This window comes from Colossoma macropomum, unplaced genomic scaffold (genome assembly GCF_904425465.1).
Source record: "Colossoma macropomum unplaced genomic scaffold, Colossoma_macropomum, whole genome shotgun sequence".
Classification (NCBI taxonomy): domain Eukaryota; kingdom Metazoa; phylum Chordata; class Actinopteri; order Characiformes; family Serrasalmidae; genus Colossoma; species Colossoma macropomum.
This window is the reverse complement of record NW_023494802.1, coordinates 17,806,212-17,819,747: the sequence shown is the minus strand read 5'-3', so window position 1 is coordinate 17,819,747 and position 13,536 is coordinate 17,806,212. Positions and strand designations below refer to the sequence as shown.

At 39.9% G+C, this 13,536-nt stretch overlaps 1 protein-coding gene across 1 annotated transcript in view; it reads left to right on the top strand.

The window, feature by feature from the left end:
- rbbp8l (retinoblastoma binding protein 8-like) overlaps window positions 1–12,289 on the top strand; it is a 31,918-nt gene extending 19,629 nt beyond the window's left edge. The window contains exons 7-15 of the mRNA XM_036592502.1: window positions 1,292–1,500; window positions 1,598–1,650; window positions 2,836–2,897; window positions 5,410–6,121; window positions 7,790–7,907; window positions 8,023–8,057; window positions 8,152–8,251; window positions 8,962–9,093; window positions 12,214–12,289. Coding sequence (XP_036448395.1) covers window positions 1,292–1,500; window positions 1,598–1,650; window positions 2,836–2,897; window positions 5,410–6,121; window positions 7,790–7,907; window positions 8,023–8,057; window positions 8,152–8,251; window positions 8,962–9,050 — 1,378 coding nt within the window. The 3' untranslated portion in view covers window positions 9,051–9,093; window positions 12,214–12,289. The remainder of the gene's footprint in view (window positions 1–1,291; window positions 1,501–1,597; window positions 1,651–2,835; window positions 2,898–5,409; window positions 6,122–7,789; window positions 7,908–8,022; window positions 8,058–8,151; window positions 8,252–8,961; window positions 9,094–12,213) is intronic.
- Window positions 12,290–13,536: the final 1,247 nt, after the last annotated feature.

Below are 13,536 nucleotides of genomic sequence, written 5' to 3'. Positions count from 1 at the left end.
CAAACAGGACTCGTGGTTTTAATGAATAAATCGACTAAATCTGGCAAACTCAAAAACAAATTCATTTTATTTAACATCTTTTTTATGATACATTCTAAAATGCTTAACACTGAATGGGGAGTTCCACTGATTTCACAAAATGTTTGCATAATTGACTCAATGAGATGCAAACAAAGTCATTCTGAGTGTTTCAGTTGATGTAAAATGGCTCATTGTGGAGAAACTTAATGAGTCAAATTTCTTAACAGTGGTGGTGATGGGAACCAGGAGTCTACAGTGCAAATATAGACATTTGATTTACTATCCAGAACAACCATCATTGCCTTCTGAAGGTTTATTTGCAATGTTTATAATAGTAATATAGTGGTCAAATTTTCTTTGAGTACTATTTTGCCTTACAACACTCTGCATCTCCCATAAATGTATTAAAAAAAACACAATTTAGGCCAATACGTTATCTCAAAACTACTGTAAAACAGTATTTCAGGGATCAGGCAGCATATTCATAACCATTTTGTGTAATAGCTGTCTGGGAGGGAGCTTTTAGAGGCATTAAAATTCAGACCAGACATCTGGTTCCTATCACGGCCACTGTGAACAATTCGAACTTGACAAGTTTTCGAGGAATGGCACATTTTACATCAAATCACTCTGAATGTCTTTACTTACATCTTGATATAATTATGCAGAAAATAAAAAAAAAAGATAAAACAGTGACCAAGGAACACCAAATCCCTTCCTTTGCCATAAATACATCCAAAAGGATGATTTTAGTGCGTTGCATTAAGCCTTGTTAAGCTGTATAAGCTTATAATGGGCTTAAATGGAGAAGGGAAAAAATGAAAATAGAAATTAATGCTTTTTCCTGATGTTATGAGTTCTTTTGGCATGAGACAATGTTTATTACTCGTAAGATGTGAGAGAAAATTGGTGCTCCTAGAATGTTGTTTTATCAAATTAAGCCATGTTAAGCACTTTTCTTATGAGGGGTTTGAGCGAAGGGAAAAAGCTTAAGGTAAAAATCATCGCTGAGTCTTTGGATTATTTCTGGATCTTTTATGTTTTTCTAATATATTTAAGCCATATTAAACTAGCCATCTTGTCTTAGCTAAAGCTGACACCACTCACAGCTTGTTTGAGGGACAGACTCTCTGTGCTGTCATATATGTGGGACATTTTGCTGATAGAGAAATGATGGGATTCCACTCTATTCAATTCCCAAGGTGTCTATTACAGATACAACTTCATTGAAGCTGATTTTTTGACGATCATTCTGTCCTCAACCTTTCAGGCAAAAGAACGGTCACCCGGAGGAAGCCAGAAGTCCAGAAGTCAAACGCTCCCCTGACCCTACAGCCTCTCCTGTGACCCTCCTGACCTCGGGGCTGAAGGCCGAGCAGCCGTCAGCAGGGGGCGCCACCACATCAACAGCCATTGTGAAAAGTGAGAATGAACACTGCCAAACCACAGAGACGCTGTCTGAGAGGACGGAAACATCAAGTAACGTCTAAATCTTCTCAGTTGTCCAGATCACATCAGTGCATCCTCTTCATGATTTTACCCGTTTGTAATTCTTGTTTTCTGTGAACACGTATAGATAAAGGATCCGAGCACAAACATCAGCAAGGGTGGAGTGGAACATATCCTTTTGTAAGTACAAGCACTCAGTGTGGCCAGTTTACTTTTATAAGTCCTTTTCACAAACATTCCAGGCAAGATTTATGGGAGCAAATAGCATATTTCACAGCAAATCATGATTTGAGTGACTCAAACCACTCTGAATGACTTTGTTTACATCTAAACAACTGAATTTTGCAGAAATTCCCTTCTAAAGGTTTCAAAAATATTTTATAAATGAGTCAATTTGCCGACAACAAACACAACACAAGAAGTTCATTGATATCCAGTGTAATCAAAGACGTTTCTCCATGATGTTCGATTGGCTCGCAGTGCTATACTCTATTATTATTAGTTTTATTTGAGGAAAAGCCTCTACTGTCTTTGTTGATAAAAGTCCCATCCATCAACCAGCTTTTAATTGATTTTTTAACATGCCTCATGTAGTTCATCCACCTTTCAGGAGCACCTGAGTGTGAGAATTAGGTGGATATAATTCAGACAGCAGTAAAACTCATTATGTCAACTATTATGTTGCATTATTATATTTATATGTTATATTGTCTTATTATATATCACTGCTGTTGGAAGAAAACCTCATATCTCCATTTTGTCATTTTTCTATTTTTGACATAATTTGAAAATGCCTGTTGTTCTTTAAATTGTGTGTAAATTTCATGATGAATGGACCAAAAGAAACAGCCCAAAATTACTTGGAAAAACGTCTGGTTCCATTGACTTACATTAAAAGTAAAGTAGGTTTTTTCCTTCTCCTGTAAAGTTTTAATTTTGGAGATACGAGGTTTGTTCCAACAACAGCAATATGTTATATTCCTTTTTATCTTTACCAAGTTAGTATTGCTTCCCAATGTTTAGCCTGTAATGTGTTTAGCATTACATGTGTTATATGTGGTTCTATATAGAACCTTTTTGAAAGTGGTTCAATATAACACCTAAAAGGGTTCTGCTGTTGTTATAAGTTGAACATCATAACCATGGCAGCCATTCCTTTTTGTAAAAGGTTCTATATAGAACCATGAAACATAAACAACACATTCTACATTAAGTTGAAGAACCATTTCACCATGCAAAGAACCATTTGAGCATGAAATGGTTCTAGCCATTCCTTTACTAAAAAAAAAAACTTTGAAAAACATCTTTTCAAGCATGAACGTGTTTTGTTCTTTTTTCCATCTGATTGATACTGTGTCATTTCAGGAGTTGAGTAAGCTTCCTACTCCTGTGAGCCCAACAAACCCAGCAACATGGAGAGAGAGGAGGTAAGATAGCAGATATGGTTAGGCAGTATCTACTTTATGCCAGTGTAAGATATTTCCAGGAGGATGAGGGAAGAGATGGTGGGTTAAAATAAAATTGGTTCCATGAATGTTTAAATTTCTTCTGCAACATTGTTTGTTGTAAGTCAGAATGTAACGTGGCATTAGCTGTTAAGTGTTTGAAAAGGTGCTTTATCTAATGGCAGCTGAAGAACTTACACAAGTGATTCATACATACAGATAAAATGAAGCACTGCAAAAAGTTAAACATTAACCTTTAACAAATTTCATCTGACAAGTGGGCGGACCAACGTCGGCAGGCTATACTGTATAGCAGCACAAACCTAAGGCTGATTTGCATGTTGCTATAAATATTTAGGAAAAATACATCAATAATGAGAGATGTGATGAGAACTCAGCAGAAAGAGGAAGAACTATTAATAACAGAGCATAAGCAACAAATGCTTATGTGGTAAATAAGTCTTGAAAACGATTGCCTGATAACGAACAGACCATGTTAGTGCTTCTTTCTTTTTGTCTAAATTGACTATAATTAAACAAAACAACAATCTATTTTGGGTTAAATTAGAGTTTTAAAACGTATAGGCATGATTGCAAATATCTGGCAGCTCTTTCACACTTTTGCCATTCTGAACAAAGCAATATGTCTATTAACTAAATATCAGTCTAAAGATACATTGACTATTGATACAAATAAAAGAGTAGTAAGTAAGCTGTTAGGCTAGCTGCTTGTCTAAGGGCAGATTCACACTGCCACTGGTGTGGGAAAGTTTATGGAAAAGTAAATGGTGGAAAAGTAAGCTATGTAATTTTTTTGGTTGAATATCTTGTGACAGGCAAAAATGATCTTACATAATTTTAAAAAGTGGGAAGAATCTGTACACCATCTCCCCCCCAACTCCACCCCCTATTTCACACCAGTGGCTTTAAATGTAACCTTATTAACCAGAAAATAAATGAGCACAAATTTTAGTCCGTCTCTCAACTGGAATATAAGAGACCAACCTAAAGTAAAAGAACTACAACCCCAAACAAAAACGAAAAACAAAATTTCCAAAAAAAAGTTGGGATGCTGGGCAAAATGAATATAAAAACAAAATGTAATGATGTACAAAACACTTAAACCCTATATTTCATTGAAAATAGTACAAAGACAACATATCAAATGTTGAAACTGAGAAACTGAGTTTTTTGAACAATATTTGCCCATTTTGAATTTGATGCCAACAACACGTTCCAAAAAAGTTGGGATGGGGGCAACAAAAGGCTGGTAAAGTTGTGTAAAGCTAAAAAAAAAAAAAAACTGGCGGTTGATTGACAACAGGTCAGTAACATAACTGGGTATAAAAAGAGCATCCCAGAGTCTTTCAGAAGTAAAGATGAGGAGGGGTTCACCACTCTGTGAAAGACTGCAAGATCAAATAGTGCAACAATTCAAGAATAACATTTCTCAACGTAAAGAACTTTTGCTTTTCATCATCTACGGTACATAATAACATTAAAAGATTCAGAGAATCTGGAGAAATCTCTGTATGCAAGGGACAAGACCAAAAACCAGTATTTGCTGGTTGTGATCTTTGGGCCCTCAGGCAGCACTGCATTAAAAACAGATATGATTCTGTAGTAGAAATCACTGCATGGGCTCAGAAACACTTCTGACTTCTTTTCACTGTCTGTGAAAACAGTTTGTCGCTGCAAGTTAAAACTCTAAAACACAAAGAATAATCTGTACATAAAAAGGATCTAGAAATGCTGCCACCTTTTCTGGGCCTGAGTTCATTTAAAATGGACTGAGGCGAAGTGGAAGTGTGTCCTGTGGTCCGACAAATTTGAAATTCTTTTTGGAAATCATGGACACTGTGTCCTCTGGGCTAAAGACCACTCAGCTTGTTATCAGTGCACAGTTCAAAAGCCAGTATTCATGATAGTATAGGGGTGCATTAGTGCACTTGGCATGGGTGACGTGCACACCTGTGAAGAAGAAAAGGTGATGAAACACAGCGGTAAACAGGCCCCCATCCCAACTTTTTTGGAACGTGATGTTGGCAAATTCAAAATAGGCATATATTTTTCAAAAGACAGTAAAATTTCTCAGTTTCAACATTTGACATGTTATTTTTATAGTTTTTTTTTTTACTTTTAAAATATGGTTTGCATGATTTGCATATTATTGCATCATATTTTTATTTACATTCTTCACAGCATCCCAACTTTTTTTTTTTCAAAATGGGGTTATAAAAGCAACAGGCTAAAGGTTTCATACACCAAAAAAGCTAGTTTGATTTCAGCTCCAACACTGGTCACTCAAACTCATTCCCTCAGATTTGAGTCTTGATCCTTTAAACTTGGGTCAGTTATTCAAGCCTGTCCTGTGATGTGTGGAACGCACACAATTTTGAGATAATACTGTAAAAGAGAGCAGGGCATGGAAAGTATCCACAGGGAGGAAAAACTATTTGCACCTGCCTCCTGATTCTTGACCTCTTCTCCACAGAGCAGTCAGCGTGGACTCCCTGGAGCCTCGTCCATCTCCAACCTCCCCATCCCTTCCCTCTCACCTCCGTCTGCTAAGGAAAAACCCTTTTCTTTCGGAGGAACGCCGTGACCGAGTGTCCATGCCATTCCGACCCCATCCTATAAAAAGGGCTCCACCCACCCTCCGCTGGCCCCTGCCTGACCACACAGACTGGGTGGCGATGGCAAAAGTGGCAAGTGGGGCTCATCCAAACATGAACCGAGAGTCCAGCCCCTCCATGCTGCGTTTTCCCAGTCCGGTTACCCCTACCGGAGGTCTTGACCCCTGCTTGCAATCTCAGGGGTCCAGCCACCCGCAGCCCTGGTCTGATCACCTGCCTCGAAAGATCGTCTCTGAGCTGGGTGAAAGCAGAGACAGGAGAACTACAGTGTCAGTTATAGCATCACCCTCCCGGAAAAGTTCTGCAGTGCAGCCTGAGCAAATCTTTGGGGAGAATCTGAAAGAGGGGGAGGAGGAGACCCCCCTGGACCTGTCAAGTGCGGGAGGCTCCAAAGTCAAAGAAACAGAGACAATAGGGACAGTACAGAGCCAATCACAGAGTGACATGGCATCATCATCATCGTCATCTTCTTCATCATCATCGCCTCCCGCTCCACTCTCCTCGCCATCTTCGGCTCACTACGCCTCCAGCCCTCAGAGTGACCCACAGGCAGGAGATACTAAACCACAGGTACAAGATACAACATCGTCCCAAATCTCCATGTATGGGCCCTTGTAGTTTGAGATATTGAGTCAAACCCGTTTTGGAAAGTGACAGTTTAGAATTCCAGGATCTCAGTTTGTTGAACAGAAGTTCAGAGATATCATATGAGTGTATATTTAGGAAATAGTCCATGACCATGCCTTCAACATGGTGGTGGTAGTATGAGGGAAGACTGATTGAGGGAGGGGGAGAACTTGGGCAGGAGTTCTAGGTAGCTTCTACATGTAGCTAGAAGGCCAGATCCCCCCTCATAGCTGTAGTAGGACTGATGTAGGACTGAGGAACAGGGAGGAAATGGGGTGGCTTTGGATTACGAACCCTTCGTCATGAGAACGGAAGGTGAGGTTGTGAATTTATAGGGCGTTAGATTGGAACAAGTGAGGGTTTCAGGCATGTTCCTTCCCCCAAACTTTAGTTATAACATGACTACATTTGAAGTGTAGTATATTGGTTTACACAGTGTTTTGTGCCAGGTGAATTCCAGCATGGAGAAAGATCTCTCAGACTGTGTTTTCCTTGTTTAATGGAGGCAACTGAACACCTGGGTAATTATTGCCAGCATAAAGCTGGCAGGATGTGGATGACATTTTATAGCACTAGTTAATATTTGCTTTTGCTTCATAATTAACATTTTTTTCTGTTACCACCAGCAACAGACACATACACATACACCGATCAGGCATAACATTATGACCACCTGCTTGTTTCTACACTCATTGTCCATTTTATCAGCTCCACTTACTATATAGGTGCACTTTGTAGTTCTACAGTTACAGACTGTAGTCCATCTGTTTCTCTGCATACTTTGTTAGCCCCCTTTTACCCTGTTCTTCAGTGGTCAGGACCCCCATGGACCCTCACAGAGCAGGTACTATTTGGGTGGTGGATCATTCTCAGCACTGCAGTAACACTGACGTGGTGGTGGTGTGTTAGTGTGTGTTGTGCTGGTCTGAGTTGATCAGACACAGCAGAGCTGCTGGAGTTTTTAAACACCTCAGTGTCACTGCTGGACTGAGAATAGTCCACCAACCAAAAACGTTCAGCCAACAGCATCCTGTGGGCAGCGTCCTGTGACCACCGATGAAGGACTAGAGGATGACCAACACAAACTGTGCAGCAGCAGATGAGCTATCGCCTCTGACTTTACATCTACAAGGTGGACCGACAAGGTAGGAGTGTCTAATAGAGTGGACAGTGAGTGGACACAGTGTTTAAAACTCCAGCAGCTCTGCTGTGTCTGATCCACTCATACCAGCACAACACACACTAACAACACCACCACGTCAGTGTTACTGCAGTGCTGAGAATGATCCACCACCCAAATAGTACCTGCTCTGTGAGGGTCCATGGGGGTCCTGACCACTGAAGAACAGGGTAAAAGGGGGCTAACAAAGTATGCAGAGAAACAGATGGACTACAGTCTGTAACTGTAGAACTACAAAGTGCACCTATATAGTAAGTGGAGCTGATAAAATGGACAATGAGCGTAGAAACAAGGAGGTGGTCATAATGTTATGCCTGATCAGTGTATCTTCCACATGTGTAGAGTAGGTTCCTGTTTGTTTGTATGTAATGGGGTGTGAGTGTGTTTTTGATTATACCCTAAAACTATTCCTTTCCTACAATTTCGCTCAGAGGGAAGAGACTTCGGAAAGGCCAAAGGAAGAGGGTGAAGAGGAGAAAGAGAAGAAAGTGAATGTAGAGTTCACAGAGAACCTGAAGGTCCCCACTCTGACCATTTCACTTCGCCCAGGTACAGACTCAGTAATCGGTGTTCTAGATAGGAAAAGTGACCAGTCAGTATTCATCTCTCAATAAATAACGATAATAAATCTCTCAGTAAATAATGCTTGTGTTTGTTGGCACAGTTGTGGTCCTGGAATCACTGAAAACCACAGGGCAGGTAACTCATCTAAAACAGACTGATAACTCTATGCAATAACATAATTCACATGATTTGCGGAGTTTAATGCATCGTAAATGCTTTGCTGTTGCAGAAGGAGCAGGACTTTGAGCAAAAGAGCAGCTTACTGGAGTCGGAGCAAGAAGAGAACAACCACAGAACAGGGAGGAAGAGAGCAGGCCAGGACAATGAAGGTATGAGGGCTTCCTTCATTCATTCATTCACTTTCTTCAACTCTTCCTCCATCCATCGATATGTTTATCCATCATCCATGTACCTATGCATTCATCCACTCATCATTCATTCACCCTCTCATCCATCCAAGCCAACTACGCATCCATCCATCCATCTGTTAATCAGTTCTTTAATTTGTTCTGTGCCTTCATCATCCATCCATTCATTTTTTTATGTATTTGTCTATCCATCCATCCATCCATCCATCCATCTCATTGATTCACTCTCTCAACCGTCCATCCACCCATCCATCATCCATCCATTCATCCACTTATCTCTTCACTCATTTTTTCATCCATTCACCCCTCATCCATCCATCCATCCACCTTTAATCAGTTCATTCATTTGTCCTTCCTTCCATCCATCCATCCATGTTAATCAATTCATTCATTCATTCTATTCATTTATCCATCTTTATTTATTCGTCCATCTACATATCCATCCTCCTATCCATCCACTCACCTTTCTCCATTTGTCTATCTTTTTATTCATTCACAGACCCATTATTCATCCATCCAACCATCCATTCTTTCTTTCATGCACATATATACGTCCATCCTCATGGACCCCATTCACCCACCCTTTCATCTATCCATCCATCTATCCATTTATTCATTCGTTTGTACATATTTCCTGGTCTTGTTATGTTTTTGTTTTTTTTCTGGTTTAGTTTTTTCTCGACGGCCACTTAAAGAGAAGAGAATGAGGCTGACAGTTATGCCACAGGGGCCCAACCATGGAGACTCTGAGCAAGGCTGAACCACGCAGAAGTGGGAACAAGTCACTAAGTTGCAAGTAACAAGTAAGTCTCAAGTCTTGACACTTAAGTCCTGAGTCAAGAAAGTCGAGTCTCAATTCAAGTCCCGAGTCAGTACAGGCAAGTCTCAAGTCTGGTTCCAAGTCCTAATGTTCGAGTCCTAAACAAGGCAGTCTGCATTCTTCAGCTAATTTAAGGCCGTAACACTGAACACAAAAGTGCTGGTAACAGTAATGTAGCCAATGACAGAGTGTTACAGTGTGTTGCTGTATGTTAATTGTTTATTCTTTTTTTTTTTCACCCTTCTAAATAAAGTACAAAACCCATGGTACACAGATAACCATGACAGACATCCTGGTATAAACAAAGAGAAGTGCAACTACACATGAAAACAATTTTCAAAGTACTGTTGAACTAATTAAAAAAAAATATATATATATATATATATTGAAAAATAATAATGTTTGATGATTTTTGGGAACATCTGACGCATTGGATTCAAACAAAAACTAGCTCAGCACTAAAACTAGCTTAGCCAGCTAAAACAACTTCCAGTTTGTATTGAATTTAGACAACAACAGAAACCAAAACAACCAAGCTGAGCTAAACAAAGTTTAAAGAAAAGACAGAAAATTATGGCGAATGGTGCAAAGCTGATGGTGACTTTTAATTCGCCAGCAGCTTCTTATTCAAATTTTCCATTCCAGCTTAACCTTTTCAACTCTCTGAGACCACCAGTGGTTCCAAAACGCACTTCGTCATATTCTTCATAATTTTCATATTTCATAAGCTACATTCTAAAGGTGGGGGTCGTATGAGAGCTGTAACTGTCTTCTTTCCAGTCAAATAGATGGGTGATGTAATTTTAAACCCTTGTAATAGAAAAAGCTGGACTCACAACTTTTTTTGTCTACTGAAAGTCGACCCATTTTTCCACAAATCTGGGCTATAAACTATAAACAGATGGCGTCTCTTCAGTGATCTGCTCTGTAAAAACTATTTTTATAAAATAATACAAAGAGTGTCTAAGATTTTTGGCTTTCAGCAGTAAATTGTAAGCATATAGCAATATGTGTGATCATAAAACACATGTTCTGTTAATTTGAGGGGAGCTTTTAAAATAAATAAATAAATAAATAAAATAAAAATTTACATTTATTTCATGCAGTTACTGAATAATTTGCCTTACGATTTGGTCATGTAAATTCAGATGGAAAAACCAAAATATACCCTGGAGAATAAGAGGTTAAATTGTACAGCAGTTACATTCTAGTGTTGCATCCGATTCAGTTCCCTCTCAAAATCACGTTCCCCTTCACAAATCAAGCCCTCAAGAACAGAAATTAGTGCCAAGCAACACTGGAACTACGGAAAGTGCGAAGGTTTTTGCTTGGCAATGATTCCTGTTAAGCAAATACACACGCCCGAGGGCTTGATTTGCAAGTGGAACTTGATTTTGAGGGGGAACTGAATCGGGTGCAACACCGGAACATAACTGTGCATCATTTAAGGTGAAGCAGCCAATTGTAATATGAAGCTGGCGATTTACAACTTAAATTCAGCCTCGTGGTGAATGTTGTGCTTGATTTACCCGCAGAAGCTGTTAAAACCATTCAAATAGAGAGAATTCTGTTTCTTTTGTTTCACTACCATGAGGAAAATGGTCAATTCTCTGGGTAAGTTTCTCCAGTAAGACTGAAGTTTAAGTGCTGAGTCAGAGCTTATTGATGCATTCAATGCTTTGCTTGTTTCTAGCATGGAGGCGAACTTGAACTCTAAACACTTCAATTGTCTTCTGAGATAAAATAAGCCAAGCATAAACACAGTGACAGACATCTGACGATGCTGCTGTGTATCAGATTTACGAGAAAACGAATCCAGTCACAGGAAAAGTAAGCGGCTGTGTAGAGTCCCGTCTGCAGTCACACTCTCTCCCTTTTGGGTTTTAAGTCTTTCCGAGTCATGAGGCTCAAGTCTGAGTCAAAGTCTGAGTCACTGGTGTTCGAGTCAAAGTTGAGTCGCAATATTTTGTCAAGTCGAGTCTCAAGTCATCAAATTCGTGATATAAGTCCAAGTCATATGACTCGAGTCCACACCTCTAGACCCAAGGTCTCTTTCTCTTTCAATTACTATTAAACTCAAAGTGCTTTACTAACTAATATCATCTAAACAGTAAATGCTGTTCCTCAATAACAAAAACAAGAACAAAATAATAGCTGTTCCTGCACTTAACAACAGTGAATTTTGCTTATTGTCTTTAAATATTTAAATAATGGTCCACCTGTCTGGTAAGAATATCTGCATGTGGGACTACATTCTTCAGGCTACAGTGTCTGGCAGCAGATTTTGTAGGAATAGCTGGAGTGTGTTGCTCTCATAGGCTGAACTGTTTCACGTTTTTTGTTAACATTGAATTTATTTGACTCAAACGTGCATCACATCATTTTGTCTTTCAGTTTATGTACTGATTCTGTGTCAGTGTAATGTACAGGGTGATTCAAAAAGATTCATTCGATTTCAAAACGCCATATTTTGTACAACCGTGAGGCGCCTAGGAACCAATCACAATCCAATTGAAAGAGGGGGTCATAGAGTTTCTGACTGACACCAGAAGATGGCTCCCTTCAGTCTGAGAGGAGATGAGACCCCTGAGCAGAAAGCGTTCTGCGTTCTCCACTTCAATAAGAGTGAATCCGTCATAACTGTGCAGTGTGATTTTCGTGGGCAGTGAAGCTCCAACAGCTCAGAGCGTTCGGCGTTGGTTCCACAACACTGGATGATCTCCGAAATCGCACTGAAAGAGCCGTGAGTGCAGCGACACCCGACATGCTCAATCCAGTATGGGATGAATTTGACTATGGCGTTGATGTTGTCTGTACAGCTGGAGGAGGTTCATACTGAGACCTTGTACAATTACATAATAAACTTTATGCTCATTTAAACCATTTACAGTTTACTGCATTGATCTGTAATGATTTACAAGTGAAACAAATCATTCTGAAATCGGATGAATCTTTTTGAATCACCCCGTATTTAACACAAGTGGAGATGATGCACACGTCTGAATGAAGTGAAACTTTTTTCAATGCATCTGATTCGTGTTGAATTATCTTCCTGCTATGCTTTGTGTCACATCCCATATTAATGCACTGTCTTGTCTTACAGATCTGTGCATCGCTCTGGATCTTCTTACTGTCCTCTCATCAACTCGTGTTCTGCCTTCCTACAAGAAACAAAAAAACAAAAAAACAAGAAGACGGACCTTCTGCTGTAACTCTATTAGCACGAGCGTCAAGAGACCCTCGTGCAACCTACAGGAAATAAAAAAAGCAAACCACATCTAATCTTAGCACTTGGGAGCTCCTGAATATGACGGTTTGCTTAGACTTTAAATTCCATAGCCTGACCGCAGAGCACGCTCCGAGTCTTCTTCATCATAGCATCTCCTGGCCAGATCTTTGACCAGAGCAAACAGGAAGTGAGCAGTATACTTCCTGTCCTGAGGCTTTGACTACACTTGAACTTGTAATCGGACGTCGTTTCCTTTGGACCCTTTTGCTTCGCCCTCCTTTATGTCTCTCCCTCTCTCCCTCTCTTCCTCTTTATACATAGACATCGACTCAACTCCAGTGAACCCCCCTTTCCCACCCCCCACCCCCCCGCCATCCCTTTCCCTCTGAATCAGTTTCCACTATTTTCACTTCCGCAATCCAAGGTTGATTCTCTCTCTTTCACAGAAATAGTCGCAGTTAACTCTCTGGGCTATTTCTGTCAGCGTCGCCGGCCTGCTGCAAACGCGACAAAACGAAAGACCCTCCTCTTCCTCTTTTTGGTTTTTTGAGACGCCACTGCACATATTTTGTAAGAGTGAATTTTCCACTTGCAGCAGCTGTGGCCATTTCGAGCACATTAGGGGGGAGGGGTGAAACTGTGACAGTGAAAACCAAACGTGTAAAAAATAATAATCACGCCTTTAGCTTGTTTCTCTTTCTCGCCGCTGTTCTTGACAATCATTTGAACAGTTAATACGATTTACTGCCTCTGTTTCACCCATCTTAAGGCACTTTTAGAGTAGTAGTATCTGAATGGCTTTGACAGTTTGTTCGTGGGAGAAAAAAACTGCTGTCCATCTTTTTACTGTACGTTGAAATAAACCAGTGTAAACTCTTTTGAGTGTGGATGGAGTGTTTCTATGCAGTAAGCTGTGTCACAGCGGTGTGCACACATTTCCTCTGACAGAATATACGTCTAGGAAATGACATTTCATAATGAAACAATGCCGGGATGTTCAAATATTATCTTGTGCTGTAATACTACAATGCCACGTAAAGAGTACCCAAATAATACAAATATTAATATTCTTTTCATCATTGTACAGTAGCTTGCAATGACATACTATACAGTAGATTATTCAATATTATACACTCATCTTTGAACTGATTAATGTTGGCAAACATCCACCAGCTATAGCTACTGTGTTCACAAGTC